Source organism: Anomaloglossus baeobatrachus, chromosome 9 (genome assembly GCF_048569485.1).
Source record: "Anomaloglossus baeobatrachus isolate aAnoBae1 chromosome 9, aAnoBae1.hap1, whole genome shotgun sequence".
NCBI classification, from domain to species: Eukaryota; Metazoa; Chordata; class Amphibia; order Anura; family Aromobatidae; genus Anomaloglossus; species Anomaloglossus baeobatrachus.
The window spans coordinates 119,499,322-119,524,348 of NC_134361.1; the positions used below are offsets into that span (position 1 = coordinate 119,499,322).

Here is a 25,027-nt window from a genome sequence, read left to right on the forward strand (position 1 = left end):
AATACCAACGTCCTCCTCCTGTTCTGTAGTCCCGAGTTTACTTCCATTTAATGTATACGCAGCTATAGGATTACTCCGTCCTAGGTGCATTACTTTACATTTATCAACATTACATCTCATTTGCCAAGTATCTGTGTGACGCCGTGGCAACACCAGGTAGTCACAGTTAGGCCCCTGCATAACACCTTCCCTCATTAGGAAACATGCAGCCAACCTAGAAACCCTAGTCACCCTCCTTAGGGAACGATAGACACACCAGTGGGCGTGACCAGGTGGTTGGGACACGCCCACACAGTCTAGACAGCCCGGGGAGGGAAAAACAGGGCGTTAAGCTGAGAGTTCAGTTTGGAGAGGAGTGTGGGCTGGAGCTAAGGGTAGCTCCAGCGGTTAAGTTCAAGTTGAACGGTTCCAGGGTAGGAGCCCTGGTGCCACTGGCTAGGAGGCAGACGGTGGTCTCCGTCAGCAGGAGACGGGAAGACGGCTCGGTTTAACCGAGGTGGACCGGGACAGGGTTGTAGCCCGCCGATATGACACGGGGAACTGACCCGGAAACAATAAGCACAAAGGGGGGTACTCGGACCCTGAAGCCAGGACCAGAACCTACTGGAGCTGGTTAATTAACCGATTGAGGCCAGGACTAGAGGTCCTGTCCCACCCAAAGTCCCTCATAGAAGAAAACAACCCACCGATTAGGGATAAGAGGTGACCGCCAGGGCTCATAGATCCCACGGGCCAGCGTCTGCGGGCACGGCTCCTTAGGCCACATCCGGCCAGGAGCGGACTCCTGAGTTTTATACTGGGAAAGTCCACCTTACACAACAGTGCAGGAAAAGGATAGAGACCACCAGCCGGGTGGGGTATCCCGAACGCAACCGGCTGCGGCACCGGCCACCACCACCTTGGTTTACCAGAGACTTGTGTGTTTTACTAACAGTGAGTACACCAGCACCCTCTGTGATAGCCATCCCCTGCACGCACCAACGGGGTCCCGGGGCCACCATCCCTGCCCACGGATGGGTTAACAACTTGCTGCACAACATCTCCCCAGGGTGCCCCGTAACAGCAGAGGTGGTGTCCCACCTCACCACACACTGTGGGTGGCGTCACAAACTTAATTTGGCCCAGCCCGTACTTATACGTCCCCCATTTATTCGGCGTGTCCGCGAGACCCCCGGGTCCAGAGACCCTCGAGCCACCACCCCTGAAGGCCCGAATCCGAGCAGTGTCGGCTGCTGGCACGGGGGCGGCACACCCCCCCATTCTGACATCTCATCTAGATCTTTTTGTAATATTGTACTACCAAGGTCAGTTTTTAAGATCCTACATAGTTTGGTGTCATCAGCAAAGACTGACACTTTAAGGTCCAGTCACACTAAGCAACTTACCAGCGATCCCAACAACGATAGGGATCGCTGGTAAGTTGCTAGGAGGTTGCTGGTGAGATGTCACACTGCGACGCTCCAGTGATCCCACCAGCAACCTGACCTGGCAGGGATCGCTGGAGCGTCGCTACACGAGTTGCTGGTGAGCTCACCAGCAACCAGTGACAAGCCCCCAGCACCGCGTGGAAGATGCTGCGCTTGGTAACTAAGGTAAATATCGGGTAACCAACCCGATATTTACCTTGGTTACCACCGCACGGAGCTACACGTGCAGAGAGCAGGGAGCAGCGCACACTGAGCGCTGGCTCCTTGCTCTCCTAGTTACAGCACACATCGGGTTAATTACCCGATGTGTGCTGCAGCTAAATGTGCACAGAGCAGGGAGCAGCGCACAATGCTTAGCGCTGGCTCCTTGCTCTCCTAGTTACAGCACACATCGGGTTAATTAACCCGATGTGTGCTGCAGCTAAATGTGCACAGAGCAGGGAGCAGCGCACAATGCTTAGCGCTGGCTCCTTGTTCTCCTAGTTACAGCACACATCGGGTTAATTAACCCGATGTGTGCTGCAGCTAAATGTGCACAGAGCAGGGAGCAGCGCACAATGCTTAGCGCTGGCTCCTTGCTCTCCTAGTTACAGCACACATCGGGTTAATTAACCCGATGTGTGCTGCAGCTACATGTGCACAGAGCAGGAGCCGGCACTGACAGTGAGAGCGGAGGAGGCTGGTAGCAAAGGTAAATATCGGGTAACCAAGGACAGGGCTTCTTGGTTACCCGATGTTTACATTGGTTACCAGCCTCCGCAGAAGCCGGCTCCTGCTGCCTGCACATTTAGTTGTTGCTGTCTCGCTGTCACACACAGCGATCTGTGCTTCACAGCAGGACAACAACAACTAAAAAATGGCCCAGGACATTCAGCAACAACCAACGACCTCACAGCAGGGGCCAGGTTGTTGCTGGATGTCACACACAGCAACATCGCTAGCAACGTCACAAAAGTTGTTCGTTAGCAGCGATGTTGCTAGCGATGTTGCTTAGTGTGACGGGGCCTTTACTCTCAATCCCATCCACAAGGTCATTAATAAAGAGATTAAAAAGAATCAGTCCTAGCACAGATCCCTGCGGCACCCCACTTCTGACTATAACCCATTTAGAGAATGGGCCATTTATGACAACTCTTTGTTTCCTATCTTTTGGCCAATTCCTTACCCAGTTGCATATTGTGTCCCCTAGTCCTTGCTTCTGGAGCTTTAGTATAAGGCTATTATGTGGTACAGTATCAAATGCCTTTGCAAAGTCCAAATAAATCACATCAGCTGCATTACCAGCATCCAGATTTGCACTTACCCCTTCATAGAACCCCAACAGGTTGGTTAGACAAGACTTATCTTTCATGAATCCATGCTGTCTGTTATTATATTATTTTCTGCAATATATTTTTGCATGTCATCCCTTAGAATGCCCTTAAAGACTTTGCATACTACTACTACTACTTTGCATACACTATCAGATTGGTGGAGATTCAACACCTAGCACACCCACCAGTCAGCAGTTTTCGGCTCCGCAGGCAAGCTGCAGTTTATCAGCTCCATACACTGATCGTTGGGGTCTCAGGTGTAGGACCCCACTGATTGGATATGGATCCTTAGGATAGGTCATCAATATCATACGCCTAAGCAACGTCTTGCATGGGCAACCTTTTCCACTGTGTCGTTGTAGTGGTATATGCTGCAGTTTTCAACTGGAAATCTGTGTCTGAACAGGACATCTGATGTAGTGTCAATAGCTGTTGAGCAGTGATGGGTGAACCGAAACTGTAAAGTTAAGGCTCTGTGCGCACTAGTGCGTTTTTCCCGCGGATTTACCCGCGGATTTGCCGCGGAAATTTCTTGAGAAATGTCTGCAATCTTTGTGCAGACATTTCCCAGCAAATTCTATGGTAAAACAAAAAAAGCTGTGCGCACTGGTGCGGATTTTTCTCAAGAAATTTCCTTGAGAAGAATTTCTCGAGAAACTTTCTTGAGAAAATGAACATGTCCATTATTTCCGCAGGTACCCTGCGGATTTCGGCAGTACAGCCTGCAAAAATCCGCAGGGAACCACCCGCGGGAAAATCGCGGCAATTCCGCGGCTATTCCGCGGCTAATCCGCGGCAAATCCGCATGCGGATTTGGTGCGGATTTTTTCCGGAGGTCCGGAAATCTTTCACTCCCAGAAGTTTCTCAAGAAATTTTCTTGAGAAACTTCTTATTTCTAGTGTGCACAGAGCCTTAGGGTCCGTAGTGAACACACAGTGTTCGTGCACACGATCCCGAACACGAGATTTCCTGGGAAGCTCGTGTTAGAGTTTGGGTCCAGGGGCTGTATATATATATAAAAAAAAAAAAAAAAAAAAAAATGCAGCACATTATTAAAAAAAATAAACATTATGATTCTACTTACAGGTCCGCGACACGTCCTGCAGACTGTCTCCAATCTGATCATTGCTTTGCCTGCGGGTCACCAACACTGACTACAGGACATCCCATGACATCAAAGCCATGTGACCAGTCTGGTGTGAATGTTGTAAAGACATTGGCTTACAGATTGGTCACATGGCTATGATGTCATGGAAGGTCCTGGTAACTATTGGGGTATTCACTGCACTGCTTGTCACTCAGCAGTCTTCGGCTGTGTTTGCAGTGACGTCAGGGTTCACCCGAGTCCATGGCTCATGGACTAACTTTTACTGTCACAGTGTGAGTTTCGCATCGGCATCACCTGGCACGGAGCGGCTCGGCTGCATGTATTCCCATGCAGTTGAGGCGCTCCTGTCAGGAGAGTGTCAGTCCGTGCAGGGTGATACCGGTGCGAGAGTCGCAGGAGTCATACGGAGTCATATGGAAATGGACTCATACCCTCAGTGTCAGCCTGCTTCTATCTCTGTAGAGATGCTTATCTATACAGCTCAATGAAGCAGAACTGACCTTGCTCTCCCTGCTTTTCGTTCTGTAGAAATGCTTGTCTTTACATAGCTCTACCTGTAGACTACGTCAGACTAAGGATATTTTTTATAATAAAGATGGAGTCTCCAAATGTTTTTTTGGTTTTATTTCTAATAAAAAATATTTTTCTGTGTTGTGTTTTTTTTTTACTGTTGACTAGAAATTCATGGTGGCCATGTCTAATTTGGCGTGACACCATGAATTTCAGGGTTAGGATCAGCTCAGAATACAAAGCTGATATTAACCCTTTTATTACCCAGCGTGCCTCCACCATCAGGGCCGCTGGACGAGCTGGGTAAAGCGCCTGGAAATGGCACTAAGAAACAATGCGCCATTTCAAGGGGCGGCTGTGGTTTTTAGTGTGGGGTGCCCCGAACGCTTGGGCCTTACCACGCTGAGAATCCCATCCCCCAGCTGCATGGTTTTACCTGACTGGCGATTAAAATACAGAGGGAGCTCACGCATTTTTTTTTTCATTATTATTTTTTTTAAATAAGTAAAAAAAAACAAAAACGGGCTTCCTGTATTTTGATTGCCAGCCAAGGTAAATCCAGGCAGATGGGAGTGGCAGCCCGTAGCCATCCGCTTTATCTGTGCTGAGAATCAAAAATACCGCAGAGCGCTATGTCATTTTTTTAAATGTATTTATTTTTACACTACTATATGTGTGAGGGACCCAACAGACAATCACAGACGCTGTCACGCAGAATGGGCATCTGTGATTGACTATTGGAGTAACCTGGAATCTGCCCATACATTCTAGATGCTAGAATGTATGGGCTTGTTTCAGGTTACTCAAGCATCTAATCACAGATGCCCACTCTGTGACAGCCGTCTATGATTGTCTGTTATTTTAACAGTAAAACAAAACAACAACACAGAGAAAAATATTTTACTAGAAATAAATCAGAAGACATTTAGAACTCCATCTTTATTATGCAAAAAAAACCTTCCGACGTAGTCCAAAGGCAAAGGAGACAAACACAGGTCTGCTCACACAGACTCAGCTGAGAGCAGTCAGAGACTTCACCCAAGAGCATAGCTGAGGCCGGGCAGCTGTGCCCCCGGGTAACCGCCACTGACTAAAGGACCTTCCATGTGACCAGTCTGGTGTGACTGTTGTTACCTCATGGGTTACAGGACTTTCCATGACATCAGCCATGTGACCAGTCTGTAACCCAATGTTTGTACAACATTCACAACAGACTGGTCACATGGCTATGACGTCATGGAAGATCCTGTAAGTCAGTGGTGGTTACCCGAGGGCACAGCAATGATCGGACCTGGAAGCAGAAGCTGCCGGGAGACAGAGTCTGCAGTACGCTTTGCAGGACCTGTAAGACTAATGAAAATGTTTATTATTAACTATATTCTATATTTTACAAACCCCACCACTCTATCCCATAACTGTAAAGTCCAAGTTCGGAGTTTGCGTCACCTCAGAACCCGAACTCGAACTTTACAAAACGTTCGGGCAAGTCTCCCGAGCATTGGGGGGGGGGGGGGGTTCACCCATCACTACTGCTGAGTAAGAAGTGAGGTCGAAGATGCGGGATGGTTTTGTACATCACAGTGATATGCAGATGTTTTCTCATTTCTGGCGACAGGGTACTGTAGTGTGCACATGACCATAGTAGTACGTGAATAACACCTAGTATTAGCATGTTATATTTGCCTAAAATTTTACCCTAACCCTTAGGTGACGCAGCTAATTTTAATAATTTATAAGTCCAAGTTTTGAAATCTAACCAGTGTCACTTCATGTTGTAATAACTTCAACATATCTCAGGGATTCTGGGACTGTTTTTTTCATGACACATTGTACCTTATATTAGTGGTAAATTTAGGTGTATAGGTTTTGCATTTATTTAGGAAGATATTGGAATTTTGATGAAAATTTGGAAAAATTAGCAATTTTCAAAAACTTTCAAATTTTAGGTCCTTAAACCAGTTAGTCATGCTGTACAAAATAAAGAATATTCCCATATGCCTACTTTGTATCTGCATCATTTTTCAAAATGTCATTTCATTTTGTTAGAAGGATTACAAGTTGAGTAGATTTTTTTCAGGAAATTTACAAAACTGGTTTCTTTCTTTAGGGACCGCTTCAAATTTATATAGACTTTGACAGCCTATGTATTGAAAACTCTGCAAAAGTGATACCATTTTAAAAACCGCACTCCTCAAATACTTCAAAATTGCTGTCAGGAAATTTGTTAACCTTTCAGGGGCTACACAGGAAGGAATGCAAGGTTGAATGAGGTAAAAAAAATCCTCTGAAGTGTGGCTTTAGTCCCAAATTTTCAACTTTTACAAGGGGTAGTGTGGCGCCCCTGAGGTGTCAGGTGCTAATCCCGGGTTCCTGGAAGACCAGTGCCAGTAAATACCATTCAAAACACACACATCCACATCCATACCCTTTTTCCAATACGGGGTAACAGGCTAGAGACGGGTCTGATGGATGGTTACCCATTGGTCGGGACTTATCCAATCCGCTACTCAGAAACCCGGGAGGGGGAGGGGCTAATCAGTGCAGTTGACAGAAGACGTACATCTTGTCAGAGACACAGACAGTTGGACAGTCAGTCAGAAGTTGACATGCAGACAGAAAGTGTAAAGTGGCTTGCTGGGCTCAAGGCGTACGGTCGCCAGGGAGAGTACGGTGAGAGTACTCACGGGACTGAGCACCGGCGGGGTGCAGAGCCCTAGTTCAGGAAGGTGCTTCAAGCTCACCTGATAAATCTGCCCGGTGAGGGAATCATCAGTGTTCCTCATCAACGTTAGTGTCTGGGGCACAGCAGCAAAGAGGGAACCCGGGAACTGGGACAGAGGTCCGACCCAAGAGAGGTTCAAGCTGCCTGCCATATGGGCTAGGACTGTGACAACAGGAGGGGACCCCAGAACGCTACAGGCCACGGGGACCCACCAACTACAGATGGGTGCATGGAAGTAAAGCTCACCAGGTCACTATACCAGCACTGAGGTCAAGGGAATACCGGATTACCTGAGGCCCAGATTGGTAGAGACCAGCTGAGTTGCAGCTACTCAGAACCAGTGAGTAAAGAACAAGTTAAACCGCAGCCCCTGTGTTTTCTGAATTCTTCCTACACCTCAGCATCACCAACTTCCACCATATCAGAATACTCCTCATTCTCCCCTAGGGCTTAGCTCTACTTGCAGAGGGCCATAACATCCAAGCTGCTCAATACCACCAGCCCCAGCAGTGAGAGACTTTGCAGCGGCGGCTTTCCCCATACAGCCGCATACCGCAAGTGGCGTCACGAAAAACATTTTTATTTTCCCTTTTGTTTCCCCTTTTTATTAAGTGACTCACAGGGTCAAGGAATCGCGCACCGGCCACCCGTGACACGTCCCCGTGACTCAAGGCTCGGGACTGAGTACCCCAAGGCCCTGGGGTGCGTCAGTAGCACAAGAAAACTGACTCCACAATTTATTATCCAGTTAATTCCGAGCACGATACTCCACATGTGGTCAGGAACCTCTGGACAAATGGAAGAGCCCGTAAGGGAAGGAGCACCATTTCACTGAATTTTGACTGAAATAGATTGCGAGCAGCATGTCACATTTGCAGGGACCCTAAAAAAGGTATTTAAACAGCAGATATCTCCTACAAATGATCCAATTTTGGAAATTACACCCCTCAAGAATTTTATCCAACGGTATAGTCAGCATTTTGAAATGACAGGTACTTCACAGAATTTGATAACAATAGTTCATCTTATTGAAAAATTTCAATTTTTGTCACTAAAATGTTCTTTAGCCACAAATATTTCCCTTTTGCAAGAGGTAACAGCAAAAAGTGGACTGCACAGTTTGCTACCTACTTTCTTTCTCAGCGCAGAGATATCCCACATGTAGTAAGAAAAAAAAATCTATTTGGATAAACAATAGGGCTTGGAAGGGGGAAAAAGTGATATTTGGTTTTTGAAGTGTAAATTTTTCTGGAATAGACATGCAGACACCATGTGTTATTTGCAAAGCCCCTGATGTAGCAAAACATCAGAAACCCCCCCACAAGTGACCCAATTTTGGAAATTAGACTAAACAAGGAATTCATCTAGCGGTGTTTTGGGCATCTTGAACCCATAAGTGCTTCACAGAACTTTAAAAATGGATGTGAAAGTAAAAATTACGTTCTTTCCCTAAAATGTACCAAATTTGTAATTTTAACACTGGACAACAGGAAAAAAAAAAATGAACCACACAATTTGTTATGCAATTTATCGCAAACGAAGAATGCTATTTGATTTGGAATAGATTGTGAATTGCATGACATTTGCTGAGCCGCTGATGTGACGCCCTGGTAAAACCAGGTTGTCACAGAGACTGCACAAATCTTCCAGGTGCAGGACTCTATCCTCCTTGGCATACCAACACAACCCCACACACAGGTACATACACCAGCCACAAAGCCTAGTCACCCCCCCAGGACAATAGGGACACACCAGTGGATGGGGCCAGACAGATAGTGACGCCCACCTAGGGGTCCTGAGGTGTCAGGGGAGGGAACACGACAGTGAAGCTGAGAGAGGAAGTGAGAGGAGTGAAGTGGTAGTCGGGGGTTATAGCTCCCGGACTACCTGAGCCGACTAGGTGGCAGACGGCAGAGCAGGGCCACAGGCAACGGAGATCCAGTCGCGAGAGACCTTAAGTGGACCGGGGCAGGGTTGTAGCCTGCCGGTGCCGACAGCGGGAATCCGGTTCGGAGGCCGTGCACAGTCGGGGTACCTGGACCCTAGGGCGAGGACAGCTTCAAGCCCCTTGTCAATTAGCCAGAAGGGGACAAGATTCCACATCTTGTCTCACCAGTGAGCCCAGATAGAGTGAGACGGTAGCCCAACGCGGGGGATAGGGCGTCTGCAAGTGCCTGCAAAAATCCCAAGGGACAGATCTCACGGGCAACAGCTCCCACAGCAAAGACACCGGAAGCAGACTTTTCCCGTTTCATGTGGACTAGTCAACACACAAGACAAAAACACTGAAGTGCAGGAGGAAGGGCCCCTGTCCTGTCAGCCGGTGTGTGGGACCCGAGCACACCCCCCCGGAGGCTACCGGTATCCGGCACTTGGTTTACTACTTGGACTTTGTGTGGTTTATTCAACAACAGTGAGTACACCGGTGTCATCCGGTCCAGCCTGCAGACGGCGCCCCAGCACTGCACTCCACCTACACCTGGGCCCCGGGACAACACCTCCCCTACCCATGGAGGGGATACCATCCTGCTGTCCCACTCCATCAGCCCCGGGTGCCCCTATACCAAGGCAGCGGCGGTGTCACAAAATTATCACCGCAACCCACGGGTGGCGTCACTGATAACACTCTTCCCCTGTAAATACCCCCTTTATATTGTTGTAGGCAACGTGCTGCTGCAAGAGCCCCGGATCCGGCTGCCACTAGAGCCACAGTCACGATCCCGGATCCAAGTGTCTCGAGCAGCTCCCCACTGGCCGTGGCCGGCACTCCCGCCCGCGACACTGACATGCCACAACAGCAGAAAGTCCTCAAGTGACCCCATTTTGGAAAACTATAAAACACTGAAACCTCAATCTATACCCTTAATCAGCATAGGGTTATTAATACAACACAATTTGCCCAAAGGGCAACTAGAGGTACCCTAACTAAAGATTAATAAAACTTTAATGTATTTTTGAGAATAAAAGTTAACAGATCAATCTAAAATCTCGGCAGACAAAGCAACCCAATAGTAAGTCATATATCCGGCCACGGACCAGATACTATATACAAGTGGACTGATGTCCAACAGTATTATCAGATTGGTATTGCCCTACTCTGCCTATAAAAAAGCTAATAGCCTCTCCAACATGTTTCACCATGTCTGGATTCATCAGGGGGCTGAGGCTAAACATAGCGCAACAACAGTTTTTTAAAAAATACAGTAATTATGCCCAACATGTAAAGTTATGAAAGGTAGCAAATCACTGTATTAGGGAAGATTTACAGTATATTCCTCTACAATTGGGGGAAAAAAAGTCAGTTCAGCAGCATAAACTGCAAGAGGAGTTTGTTCTGATAAGCAGAACAATCAGGAGGAGGCGCTGACCCATCACTGCCATCATCTGTACTCCAAAGGAGTAAATTCCAATACCGATGCAGATGAAGGTAGCCAGACAGACTGTGCAAAAGCTGGGTTTTAAAAAACATTTTAACAGGAATAAAAAGTATGTATTCAAGTCAAATCTCTTAATAAAGTGATTTGTAGAGTTTTCTGACTTTCCCTGCTGCACAATTTTTTTTTTTTTTTATTAAGAATAAACATTAAAAGGGAACCTGAAATGTTCCCAAAACTTGTCTGCAGGTTAGTAGTGATTTAAAGTTGTACAGAAAGTAACTTTATTCCTGCCCGCAGTCTCTGGCTTTCAGTCAGTGGCATGCTGGAGTGGCTTCTGCCATCACTCAGTACACAGTGAGTCGCAGCTGTAAATATGGCCTGGCACACTGACTGACAGTCATGTCTGCCATGTCAGTGCACAGCCGGCTGACAGTCACACTTACAGCTGCCACTCACTGTGTACTTGAGCGCTGACTGAGGCTGCGTCAATATGTCTCGATATTTGACATTTTTTTTTTTTTTGAGGGCACTAAGGCAATATAAATGGGATCCTCCAAATGCACACCTGAAAGCAGCAACAATGAAGAGGAAAAAAAGGGTGGTGTGCTAATGAGGAGATCAGCAAAACAATAATGGCAATAAATATTCAAATGTTTATTGTAGGAAAAACCATCAACATAGTTTAAAAACATCTAAAAACATGAAGTACACCCCGTTTTTCCCTGAGGAAGCCATCTGGATATGGCGATACGCGTTGGGGGGGTTGCTTTAGGTCTCCACCTCCTCCATGACTGCCTTTTCACCATTGCTCCGCTTGCCTTAATCGGAATTATTTTGCATGCCTCTTTTTCCATCATTGTGATTCTGGTAAAGATTATGGCGTTGTATATATTTACTTATATGTAAACCTGCTTTATTCCATCTTACAAGCTTTTCCATGCCCTATCCTATGGTTGATTGGGCATTTTTGCATATTGATTTTTACATATTAATGTATTAGCCATTTGTCTTTAGGACTGACACATATCTTTGTTTTTTTTTTTTGCATGCTATATGATTATGATTCATTGGTGTTATTGATTGCAGTACATGGTCTAAAATCTCTGAGGTGGACACTTCTCAGAGGCTTATGCTTTATTATAGCAAACCTCTGATGTTTATTGTACTGCATGTTTTTAGAGGTTTTTAAACTATGTTGGTGTTTTTCCTACAATAAACTTTTGAATATTTATTGCCATTATTGTTTTGCTGATCTCCTCATTAGCACACCACCCTTTTTTCCTTTTCAATATGTCTCGATGACTGATCGGACCTTTGCTGGAGTGGAGCCCGCTGGCACATAATTCAGCCAGATGTGCATCTGAGGATGTAAATTCAGCTGAAATGTATTGCAGTGCATAGACCTGTTGAGTCACTGCACCGCAATATATGACACTGGCCAATCAAAGCCCTTCAGCTTACATCGACGTGTCAGTCATGCCAATGTCAACTGCTGGCCTATGCAGCGTCTACAGAAGAGCACTCTGCACGTCGTGGGAGAGGGGGAAGGTGGGAAGAATGTTTAGATTTTTTTTGTTTCATTAGAGAACAGCAGAACAGCAGCAATACAGGGGGCATATCTAGCAGGAAGGGGCCCAGGATAGGGAACATGTAATCCTGGAACGAGCCCTGGATAATGGACAATAGTAAAAGGATGACATTACTACAAAATATCAAGGGGAGGGGTGGGCGGGGCAACACATGTTTTTATAGGATCGAGAAAATGGGCCAATACATCTGGTCAACATACTGTAGAGAAGGAGGGTGAGGGGCCAGGTCCAAATTTTGCACCAGGGCACAACGGACTGGTTAAACCCCTAAGATTAGCTGTACTTTTTGTATGACACTCGTACAGCTTTAGAATGCTATTAACCTGCATATTAACCCCATATCCGCAAGTTAGTAGCATTTGGGGACATGATATTTTCCGCTTTAATGTTTAGTTACTCTAAGTGCAATAGTAACATACCAACTTGACATCTGAGAAGCAGCCCTGCTATAGAGACAAGTGCGGAGAGGCAATCTGGGCAACTCTTCTGAACATTTGCACCACAGCTTTTAATCCCTCTGATTCTGGTCTTGTCCTTCTCGCACTGTTTTCCCATGTTGAACAACATGGTCTAGACTAGAGCTAATTTTATTATAAAGAATAACTGACTGTGATTTCACAATTCTTACCACTTTATAGGCTAGCTCTTCGCCTTTACCTGTCCGATGGGTTTGGCTTGAAGAGTTGATCAATCTCCAAGGAGTAACAGAAAAACGCCCAGAATAGCACTGAGCAGAAATAGTGAATCCATGTCTGCGGGTTCAAGGGCAAAAGAAAAACGTGATCATTAGAAAGCAAGAAACAGACAGGAGAACAAACTGTTGTGGCTGGAGACAAATCAGATTCACCATCTGGATGTGTAATGTGGGCCTCTGTCAATGTAAGTACAGAACGCTAAAAAGCTCCCTGAGCATATAGTGCCCCGGCCTCTCCTAATTCTTTTTAGCAACTTTAGTTACTTTAAGGTCACGTTGACAGTCAAAATCTGGAGTCTGTATAAAAGGAAGAAGGATGCAAAAGTGGTGCCCGTGTTTCTATTATATTTTTCCTCCGATTGTTCAGCTCTCAGTGTTGTATTGTGGCATTACAATTAATGATTCTCTATAGTGTCACATTGCGACCGCCTGCAACACAGTAACATTTCATAATGTATTAGATTTTGTATCGCTGGTAGCAAACTTCCCACCATAGGCTTTAAGTCACATGTGAATTGTCTGCAATTTGGCATGCATTTTTTTTTATTTACTGACTTTATTGACTAAATTACCCATGTAAAAAAAAATAAAAATAATAATTGTATCCTATACGCAACACTTGTATTGCATCCAATTTTATGCATACATTACCAACCTAGGAAACTATGTTTGAGCACGTTTGTTTTAAAAAGCTCTTTACAAAAGATAAAATGTCACACAGACGTAGAATACCAACATACAAATGGCAGTAAGGATTTAAAAGAAAAAGAAAAAAAAAAGGGGATAATTTTTCATATATGTTTGTCCAACTTATGTGTGTGTTGCTACATGTTGTTGCGTAATTAAGGGGCAGAAAAATATGCATCGATAAAAGGTGGATGCAAAAAAATATCAGTGTAAAGCTTGTTAACAGGACAGAAAAATCAGACAGAAAATAAACAATATATACACTTAAAAGAGAACCTGTCATGTAAGAAAAAAAAAATGCAATTAGCCTGTAGATGTGGGGTTAATCTGCGGATTAATAGTGTTCTAAAGCTGTGTGGCTGCTGGTCTAAAAACCCAGCTACCAGATGGAAATGAACTTTATTCCTCCCTGTGTGACACCCTGGCAAAACCAGGGTGTCACAGAGCCTGCAAAATCCAGCAAAGTGCAGGCCATTCTCCTCCTTGGTAACCTGATCCCACACCAGTGCAGCAGGACAGACCCCCCCCCAGTGTAAGAGCTAAACAGAGCAGGAGGGGAGGGGCTGCAGCAGAGTGAGTTTGGAGTGTGAAGAGAGCAGACCAGGAGAGGATAGCTCCTGGCTGCTATAAGGAAGGGAAGTGTGAGGAAGGGGCCAGAGGTGGCCGGGGCAGGGTAGTGGCCCGCCAGCATCCAGGGGTGACCCGGATCACTGCAGGTGGAGTGGGCTCCCCGTTCCCGACTGAGGAAGGAGAAAGAAGCGTCTGGCTGCAAAACAAGAACAGGATCCTGCTGTACTGCGTGTGGGACCCCAAACACCCTCCGCACCGAAGGCTGCGGACTCCGGCAGTTTCTGGTTAATTCCTGACTGTGTGAATTTCCTTGAAAAGCGAACTGTGAGTAACAACATCCCCTGGTCCAACCGGGCGCACAGCTCTCAGACGGTCTCCATCTCCTTCCTGCACTACCTCACCGGGGTCCCGGGACACCAACACCCTACCCGTGGAGGGTAATCACCACCTTGCTGCCCACCACCATCCCCGGGATCCATTTACCGGCAGTGCTCCGCTACCTCACCGCACACCACGGGTGGCGTCACGGACAATCTCCCCTACCTAATCCCCTTCTTATTGTGGAGCCTGGGATCACAGACCGGGTCACGCCACCGTGATACCCACAGAAGTGACCCCGTTGCCCGGATCTGAGTACCCCTTATCCCACGGCGACACATTTTGGCGTCACGAACAGGATCGAACCCATTCACTTACCGGTGGAAGTGCGCCTTGTCCTGCCCGTCAGCGGCGTCCCGCTGAGGAAAAATCCCAAAGTCCGCCATTTTAGGCGCCAAAAACAACAGCTTGGCGCCTTCTTCCCCGAGCGGCGGGCGTGAAAAAGAGGCTCCGCCCCCTGAAAACGTGGGCGGAAGCGAAGCTCCGGAGGACAGGAAGCGAAAGGAAAACTTTAAAAGTTGCTAGAAGGACTGCTCCCGAGTACCAAGGGGGAGCAGTAGGAAGGAACTGCAGTTCATGTGACCAGGACTGTAAAGGCAGGGACGCCAGGACTTTGCCCAATTCCGTTCCTGGACAAGCAGTAGCCGCAACCCCAATGACATCTCACCCGGCTCCGGCAGGCTGCCCGGCCGCAACAGTGATGACGTCGGCTCCGGCAGTCTGCCCAGCCGCAACGGTGATGACGTCGGCTGCAGCAGTCCGCCCGGCCGCAACGGTGATGACGCCGGCCCCGGCAGTCCGCCCGGCTACAGCAGAGGCGACACCCGACTGCAAGTCTGCCCCAGATGCAGCGCCAGCCGCTCCCAGGTACCCCATCCCGGCTGTGGAGCGGCCAGAGTGCCCCTGCAGGGAGGAGGAGCAGGCCACTGAGCGATAGGGCCCTCGGCAGTTAGCGAGGCCGGTTGTAGCCGGCGCCGAGGGCATCCGAGTGGGCCTGGCTCCTGAGCAGGAGGCAGAGCACGGGATCCGTGCCCCGTACTGGGAGTGGCGGCAGCAGCAGTGGTAGCGGAGCATGGACGGCTACCCGCAAGTTTAAAGTTGACTGTTTTATGGACTGTCACCCCTGTTGAGCGTCCTCAAGTTCCCGGAGGAGGCCATCTGCACAGCAGGTGGGGGGGGTGGCAGGATAGTTAGAGTTTAAGAAAACGTACCTCCCGATGTGGGAAGATGTATAGTTGTAATGTGTGCACTTTCTTTTTCTCGTTACAATAAATGTCAGTGCCCAGACAGCCCGAGGACGGGCTGTGTTTTACCAAGGGGGTGTGTGACGCCCTGGCAAAACCCGGGTGTCACAGAGCCTGCAAAATCCAGCAAAGTGCAGGCCATTCTCCTCCTTGGTAACCTGATCCCACACCAGTGCAGCAGGACAGGCACCCCCCCACCCCCAGTGTAAGAGCTAAACAGAGCAGGAGGGGAGGGGCTGCAGCAGAGTGAGTTTGGAGTGTGAAGAGAGCAGACCAGGAGAGATAGCTAATGGCTGCTATAAGGAAGGGAAGTGTGAGGAAGGGGCCCGAGGTGGCCGGGGCAGGGTAGTGGCCCGCCGGCATCCAGGGGTGACCCGGATCACTGCAGAGGGAGTGGGCTCCCCGTTCCCGACTGAGGAAGGAGAAAGAAGTGTCTGGCTGCAAAACAAGACCAGGATCCTGCTGTACTATGTGTGGGACCCCAAACACCCTCCGCACCGAAGGCTGCAGACACCGGCAATTTCTGGTTAATTCCTGACTCTGTGTGAATTTCCTTGAAAAGCGAACTGTGAGTAACAACATCCCCCGGTCCAACCGGGTGCACAGCTCTCAGACGGTCTCCATCACCTCCCTGCACCACCTCACTGGGGTCCCGGGACACCAACACCCTACCTGTGGAGGGAAATCACCACCTTGCTGCCCACCAACATCCCCGGGATCCATTTACCGGCAGCGGCGGTGCTCCGTTACCTCATCGCACACCACGGGTGGCATCACGGACAATCTCCCTTACCTAATCCCCTTCTTATTGTGGAGCCTGGGATCACAGACCGGGTCACGCCACCGTGATACCCACAGAAGTGACCCCGTGGCCCGGATCAGAGTACCCCTTATCCACGGGCGACACACCTGCAGCCTCCGGCAGAGGCTCGGCTTCAGTCACTGCTCAGTACATACATTGGGTTGAAAAAAAAAGAAGTATTTAGTCAGTCACCAATTGTGCAAGTTCTCCCACTTAAAAAGATGAGAGAAGCCTGTAACTAACTTCATAGGTAGACTACAACTATGAGAGACAAAATTATTGTCTTATTTGGCAAAATGTTTTTACAAATTATGGTGCAAAATAAGTATTTGGTTAATAACAAGAGTTAATCTAAATATTTTGTTATATATCCTTTGTTGGCAATGACAGAGGTCAAACATTTTCTGCAAGTCTTCATAAGGTTGGTACACACTGTTGGTGATATGTTGGCCGATTCCTCCATGCAAATTTCCTCTAGAGCACTGATGTTTTGGGCCTGTCGCTGGGAAACACGGACTTTCAACTCTCTCCAAAGGTTTTCTATGGAGTTGAGATCTGGAGACTGGCTAGGTCACTCCAAGACCTTCATATGCTTCTTACGAAGCCAGTCCTTCGTTGCCCTGGTGGTGTGCTTGGGATCATTATTCTGAAAGACCCAGCCACGTTTCATCTTCAATGCTCTTGCTGATGGAAGGAGGTTTGCACTCAAAATCTCGCCATACATAGCCCCATTCATTCTTTCGTGTTTACGGAGCAGTCGTCCTGGTCCTTTTGCAGAGAAACAGCCCCAAAGCATGATGTTGCCACCCCCGTGCTTCACAATAGGTATGGTGTTCTTTGGATGCAACTCAGCATTCTGTCTCCTCCAAATACGACGAGTTGTGTTTCTACTAAACAGTTCTACTTTGGTTTCATCAGACCATATGACATTCTCCTAATACTCTTTTGGATAATCCAAATGTGCTCTAGCAAACTTCAGATGGGTCCAGACATGTTCTGGCTTAAGCAGGGGAATACGTCTGGCACTGCAGGATCTGAGTCCCTGTCGGCGTAGTGTGTTACTGATGGTAGCCTTTGTTATAGTGGTCCCAGCTCTATGCAGCTCATTCACTAGGTACCCGCGTGTGGTTCTGGGATTTTTGCTCACCATTGTGATCATTTGGACGTCAAGGGGTGAGATCTTGCATGGAGCCCCAGATCGAGAGAGATTATCAGTGGTCTTGTATGTCTTCCATTTTCTTATTATTGCTCCCACAGTTGATTTCATCACACCAAGCTGCTTGCTTATTGCAGATTCAGTCTTCCCAGCCTGTTGCAGAGCTTAAATTTTGTTTCTGGTGTCCTTTGACAGCTCTTTGGTCTACACCATAGTGGAGTTTGGAGGGTGACCGTTTGAGGTTGTGGACAGGTGTCATTTATACTCATAAGTTCAAACAGGTGCCATTACTACAGGTAATGAGTGGAGGACAGAGGAGACTCTTGAAGTTACAGGTCTGTGAGAGCCAGAAATCTTGCATGTTTTTAGGTAACTAAATACTTATTTTCCACCATAATTTGAAAAACAGAAAAAAAAAAAAATCTTGCCAAATCACAGATAAGGTGATTTTCTGGATTTGTTTTCTCCTTTTGTCTCTTAAGCTGGTGTCACACATAACGACGACGACAACGACGTCGCTGCTACGTCACCATTTTCTGTGACGTTGCAGCGACGTCCCGTCGCTGTCGCTGTGTGTGACATCCAGCAACGACCTGGCCCCTGCTGTGAGGTCGCCGGTCGTTGCTGAATGTCCAGCTTCATTTTTTGGTCGTCACTCTCCCGCTGTGACACACACAGCGCTGTGTGTGACAGCGAGAGAGCGACGAAATGAAGCGATCAGGAGCCGGCACTGGCAGCTGCGGTAAGCTGTAACCAGCGTAAACATCGGGTAACCAAGGGAAGCCCTTTCCCTGGTTACCCGATGTTTACGCTGGTTACCAGCCTCCGCTCTTGCTGCCAGTGCCGGCTCCTGCACTGTGACATGTGGCTGCAGTATGCATCGGGTAATTAACCCGATGTATACTGTAGCAAGGAGAGCAAGGAGCCAGCGCTAAGCAGTGCGCGCGGCTCCTTGCTCTCTGCACTGTGACATGTAGCTGCAGCACACATCGGGTTAATTAACCCGATGTGTACTGTACCTAGGAGAGCAAGGAGCCAGCGCTAAGCGCGGCTCCCTGCTCTCTGCACATGTAGCACAGCGACGTTATGATCGCTGCTTCTGCTGTGTTTGACAGCTAAGCAGCGATCATAACAGCGACTTACAAGGTCGCTGTTACGTCACCGAAAATGGTGACGTAACAGCGACGTCGTTGTCGCTGTCGCTTAGTGTGACACCAGCTTTAGTTGTGATCTACCTATGATGTCAGTTACAGGCTTCTCTCATCTTTTTAAGTAGCAGAACTTGCACAATTGATGGCTGACGAAATACTTTTCTTCCCCACTGCAGTAGGCTCGGGCTGTCAAAAGGGACTATGACTGAAAGCCGGAGGCTGCTGGGAGAAATAAAGTTAATTTGCCTCCAGTATCCGGGATTTAGAACGTTATTAATCTGCAGATTAAACCCATATTTGCAGGGTAATAGTATTTTTTTGTTTGTCTTTTTTTTACGTGGCAGATTTCCTTTAAGAAAATACAACCATTGCATATAGAAAAGCAAGGCTACGTTGTAACAAAATAACTGCAGATCAATGCAATGGGGTACAAGTAATGAATGGTCTTAGGCAAGGATGAGAATTGCACAAACAAAACCAAAAATCACAGCATGCATGATTGTGTCAGAACTATAGCATGATTCAGGTGGTAATAAAAATACAAAGTGGCAGTGCCGACTCCATAACAGAAGAATATGTGAATACAACTGGGAAGTAAACTAAGTGGTGGGACAGTAAAGGATACGGTGGTGAATGGGAGATACAGTATATTCCACCTAGCAAATGCAGGTCAGCCTGGCCTGGACCTTCTCTGCTATTCCTGGTTTTTGAGACAACTTCCAAGGTGCATAGCTGCACGATTAACAGCATAAATAGGCATCCAAAACGTCTCGGTATGGTGGGTATTTGGGCTGGAGAGCTGAAGCAGGTTCTGTGGGAATGATGGATCTGAATGGACTGGCACCTCACAGAACATGTACCCATTATAGCCTGAGAGGCTACTCACATGTTTGTGTTTTTTGTGGACTGCATCCATACAAAAATTAGAGAGTCTTTTTTGTGTTTTTTTTTTTAAATGAGTGTCAAAGATAATAAAAAATATATAATGAAAAAATATTCACCCATACAACGGTGTCCATGAAAGTCATGCACACCATCAGAGTACAATCTGTGTGCTGGCCATGATTAACATTGTAATGAATAGGAGAGGCCTTGTAATTTATCCATCCATGAAAAATACTGATAGAAAAAACAAAAGATAGAGAAAGCCCACTGTGCTTGTATGTACCTAGAAGGGGGGAGGAGTAGTGGGATTTACAAAAATGAATAAGCCACAACATATTTCAGATTAGAGTGGATACGGTTCTAAAGCAGCACAAAGGGGCATACACAGCTCACAGCGCGCCCGACCCGATGGGCCTGGCTTAGGCGTGTCCATGATGAGTTTTGACACTGCATATTTTAGATTTATAGAAGTCTCCTCCCTCTGGGCTTCATTTTTACTCAGCATAAACGGATCTGTGTTGTGGGTTTCAAATCTGTAAGATATCAATTTCCCATGCGGATACGCTGAAGTTTATGTGCAGATTTTCTTAAGGCTGGTTTCACACTACGTCTTTTTAACATCCGTTGAAAACGTTATTTTAGCGGAAGTACGGATCCAGTGCAAATGCGTTTTCATTTCAATGCATTTGCAATGGACTCGCGTCCACCTGCGTTCACCTGCGTTTGCGTGCGTTATAGTGCGGATCCGGTGACTTGCAGTTTTTTAACATGTTTCAAAAACGCTACTTGTAGCGTTTTTGAGCTGCGTCAAAATACTGCAAGTCACCGGATCCGCACTATAACGCACGCGAACGCAGGTGAACGCTGGCGTGCTGATAGACAGGATCCTGCTTTTGTACTGAGCATGCCCAGAAAGTACTGAGCATGCCCAGAACCAGTCTCGCGTGATCTGTCTATCTCTCCTCCTCCCTCCCTCCCTCACCCTCTCTCTCTCTATCTGTCTTTCCCCCTTCCTCCCTCCCTCCCTCTCCCCCACCTGAGAGCTGCGGACACTCGTAACCCAAGGTAAATATCGCGTAACCACTTCTCTTAGTTACCCGATGTTTACGTTGGTTATGTGTGCAGGCAGTCCTGCTCCTAGCAGCTGCAGACACTCGTAACCAAGATAAATATCGGGTATCCAAGGCCGATGTTTACCTTGGTTACCAGCGTCTGCAGCTGTCAGAAGCCGGCTCCCAGTCTAGTTCCCCTCACTCCCAATCACATGACTCCAATGCCCGCCCCTAAACATCCAGTGCAGGATCCTGCAAAATAACATATGCGTTTGCATACGTTATTTGCTGTAAAAGCAGGATCCGTACTTCCGCTAAAAAAACGTTTTCAGCGGATGTTAAAAAGACGTAGTGTGAAACCAGCCTAAGACTTGCATTTGATATGAAAAATCCAAAGTTAAAAAAAAAATAAAAAAATGCACATTTGTTTTTAGTGTGTTTCTCCTGTGGAAAGTCTTCAAACCTGACCCACACCTAACTATATCAATACACTTTTTGTAAAAGCCAAACACGCGGAAGTATCCTAAACAAAGTAGCTTAAGATAACAACAAGTGACAAAAAAAACGCAGAGTTAAAAACGCCATAGATAATGGTAAAAATCCGCAGGGACCAAACTGTGGAAAAAACGCGGCAAACCGCATGCAGATTTCGTTGCGGTTTTCGTGCGTTTTTTTTACCGCAGGTGCGGGATTCTTTAAGAGGGTCTGGATTTTCCTTGAGAAAAAGTCACTTTCTAGTGCGCACATAGCCTTAAGGGCAGAAATGCTGCATCATCAAAAACTCACCAAAAGCTAATGGTAGGAACGTAGCCCTATAGTGGCAAATCCGTGTTCTCAAAATCTAAAATGTCCTCAGTAGCATCACTGACGTTCTTCAGATTCTCAATAGTGTACATAGTCCAGTTTACAGCGGGTGACATGACACCGACAAAGTATTTACTTCAACATCGGAGATTGTCAAAGCACCACCTGGACTATTGGAAATCTCAAGAACATCATTGAGGCTATGGAGGACATTTAAAATTTCGAGCCCTAATCGGACCAAGTAAACAATCGCAGCATGCTGTGGGTGGTATGCGATCCTGTTTCACTAGCACCCATTCAAGTCTATAGGTGCGAGAGAAACATCGAATTGCACTTCCATTACACCGGTGTAAAGTAGGTGCAATGCGATTCTCGCGTCAGCCGGTAACGGAGGAGATCGGTAGATAAATCCCTCCCTCTCCTCTGCAATGTCAGCCCCTCCCCTACGTAGCTGTGGTCCAATCGCATGACACTTGGCTCCTGCTGTGCTGCGAGCGTGAACGGAGTGTCATGCGAGGACTCGCACAAATCCCCGAGTAGCCTAAGCTTTATGTTAGATGAGGTTTTTTTTTTTTTTTGCAAAAAATAAAAAAAAATTTGACGTCCGAATAAACCTAAAGGGGGAGGGAGGGTCTTCAACTTTCTAAGTTTTATTTCTTAAAAATGCCCAATTACTCTAAGGCTGTGTGCGCATGTTGCCGGATTTCATGCAGTTATGCTGCGAATTGCACCGCAGCGTAAATGCATGCGACCTGCGTCCCCAGCACAAGCTATGAAGATTGTGCATAATCCATGTGCACGTTGCGTTGGAGAGCGCAGCGATTTGGATGCCAAAATTTTGTTCCGAATCGCTGCGTTCTAAAAAGCAACATGTCAATTATTCCGTGCGCTTTGGATGCAGCTCCTGCTTTGTCTATGGGAGAGGCTGCATCCAGAGCGCATGGAATCGGCTTTTTGTCTCCATTAAGCAGTGTTTCTGCAGCGATTTGAAGCGCACACGTGCTGTCAAATCCCTGCAGAAATTTCTGCAGGGACACTACGCAACGTGCACACATAGCCTAAAACAACAAATGCAGATGATCCTCATGTCAGGAGTATTGTGCACATCACCACTGCAGCTAATCACTGAACTCTGCTGATTGCACGAGCCACATGAGTTAGTGATTGGCTGCAGCGGTTATATGCAATTTAGTTGGATGTCACTGCAGCAGAGAGTAAACAGAGTGGTGGAGACGCTGGATCCAGCTGTGCTTCTCATTAGAGGCTTAGGTTCATTTGGGGAAATAAGACTAAAAAGTGGAAGGCCCCGTTCAGTTCTCTATAGGCTTAAGAGGTTTCTTTGAGACATGAGGTGCAGATCTTCAAGTGTATAAATGATTGTGTGGGGAACACAATTATTAGTAGCAAACACAAGAAATTACTTACTGCGAGGAATACACAGGAGATGTGAGACGACCAAGACTGGCTGGATAAGAAATCCGGAGCGATCAGCCACACCACAGAGTGCAGGAGTAACCCTTACCAAAAAAAAAAAAAAGTCAAAATCTTAATGAAAATCTGTTTAATATTTACCCCTTAAAAAGGGATGGTCCAAGGTTTAATATTTTATTTTTTTGAAAATGCAGAATTATTGTAGTCTCACATGCTCCTAGATCCAAGAAACCCCCAAAAAGAACCAGAAAATGCAAACAAATAAAACCACGACAGCACAGTGCACGGGCGCCATCTATGCTTCATATAAAACCACACGACAGCTCAGTGCACGGGCGCCATCTATGCTTCATATAAAACCACACGACAGCACAGTGCACGGGCGCCATCTATGCTTCATATAAAACCACAGGACAGCACAGTGCACGGGCGCCATCTATGCTTCATATAAAACCACACGACAGCACAGTGCACGGGCGCCATCTATGCTTCATATAAAACCACACGACAGCAAAGTGCACGGGCGCCATCTATGCTTCATATAAAACCACACGACAGCACAGTGCACGGGCGCCATCTATGCTTCATATAAAACCACACGACAGCACAGTGCACGGGCGCCATCTATGCTTCATATAAAACCACACGACAGCACAGTGCACGGGCGCCATCTATGCTTCATATAAAACCACACGACAGCACAGTGCACGGGCGCCATCTATGCTTCATATAAAACCACACGACAGCACAGTGCACGGGCGCCATCTATGCTTCATATAAAACCACACGACAGCACAGTGCACGGGCGCCATCTATGCTTCATATAAAACCACACGACAGCACAGTACACGGGCGCCATCTATGCTTCATATAAAACCACACGACAGCACAGTACACGGGCGCCATCTATGCTTCATATAAAACCACACGACAACACAGTGCACGGGCGCCATCTATGCTTCATATAAAACCACACGACAGCACAGTGCACGGGCACCATCTATGCTTCATATAAAACCACACGACAGCACAGTACACGGGCGCCATCTATGCTTCATATAAAACCACAGGACAGCACAGTACACGGGCGCCATCTATGCTTCATATAAAACCACACGAAAGCACAGTGCACGGGCGCCATCTATGCTTCATATAAAACCACACGACAACACAGTGCACGGGCGCCATCTATGCTTCATATAAAATCACACGACAGCACAGTGCACGGGGGCCATCTATGCTTCATATAAAACCACACGACAGCACAGTGCACGGGCGCCATCTATGCTTCATATAAAACCACACGACAACACAGTGCACGGGCGCCATCTATGCTTCATATAAAATCACACGACAGCACAGTGCACGGGCGCCATCTATGCTTCATATAAAACCACACGACAGCACAGTACACGGGCGCCATCTATGCTTCATATAAAACCACAGGACAGCACAGTGCACGGGCGCCATCTATGCTTCATATAAAACCACACGACAGCACAGTGCACGGGCGCCATCTATGCTTCATATAAAACCACAGGACAGCACAGTGCACGGGCGCCATCTATGCTTCATATAAAACCACACGACAGCACAGTGCACGGGGGCCATCTATGCTTCATATAAAACCACACGACAGCACAGTACACGGGCGCCATCTATGCTTCATATAAAACCACACGACAGCACAGTGCACGGGCGCCATCTATGCTTCATATAAAACCACACGACAGCACAGTGCACGGGCGCCATCTATGCTTCATATAAAACCACACGACAGCACAGTGCACGGGCGCCAGCTATGCTTCATATAAAACCACACGACAGCACAGTGCACGGGCGGCATCTATGCTTCATATAAAACCACACGACAGCACAGTGCACGGGCGCCATCTATGCTTCATATAAAACCACACGACAGCACAGTGCACGGGCGCCATCTATGCTTCATATAAAACCACACGACAGCACAGTGCACGGGCGCCATCTATGCTTCATATAAAACCACACGACAGCACAGTGCACGGGGGCCATCTATGCTTCATATAAAACCACACGACAGCACAGTGCACGGGCGCCATCTATGCTTCATATAAAACCACACGACAGCACAGTGCACGGGCGCC

General features: G+C 47.2%; 1 protein-coding gene across 1 annotated transcript in view; it reads right to left on the reverse strand.

Moving 5' to 3' along the window:
* Window positions 1–25,027, reverse strand: part of LOC142250565 (G-protein coupled receptor 143-like) — a 67,277-nt gene that overhangs the window by 36,250 nt on the left and 6,000 nt on the right. Inside the window, exons 2-3 of the mRNA XM_075322750.1 lie at window positions 22,896–22,987; window positions 12,705–12,799 (exon numbers count right to left, since the gene is read on the reverse strand). Of these exons, the coding sequence (XP_075178865.1) occupies window positions 12,705–12,799; window positions 22,896–22,987 (187 nt within the window). The remainder of the gene's footprint in view (window positions 1–12,704; window positions 12,800–22,895; window positions 22,988–25,027) is intronic.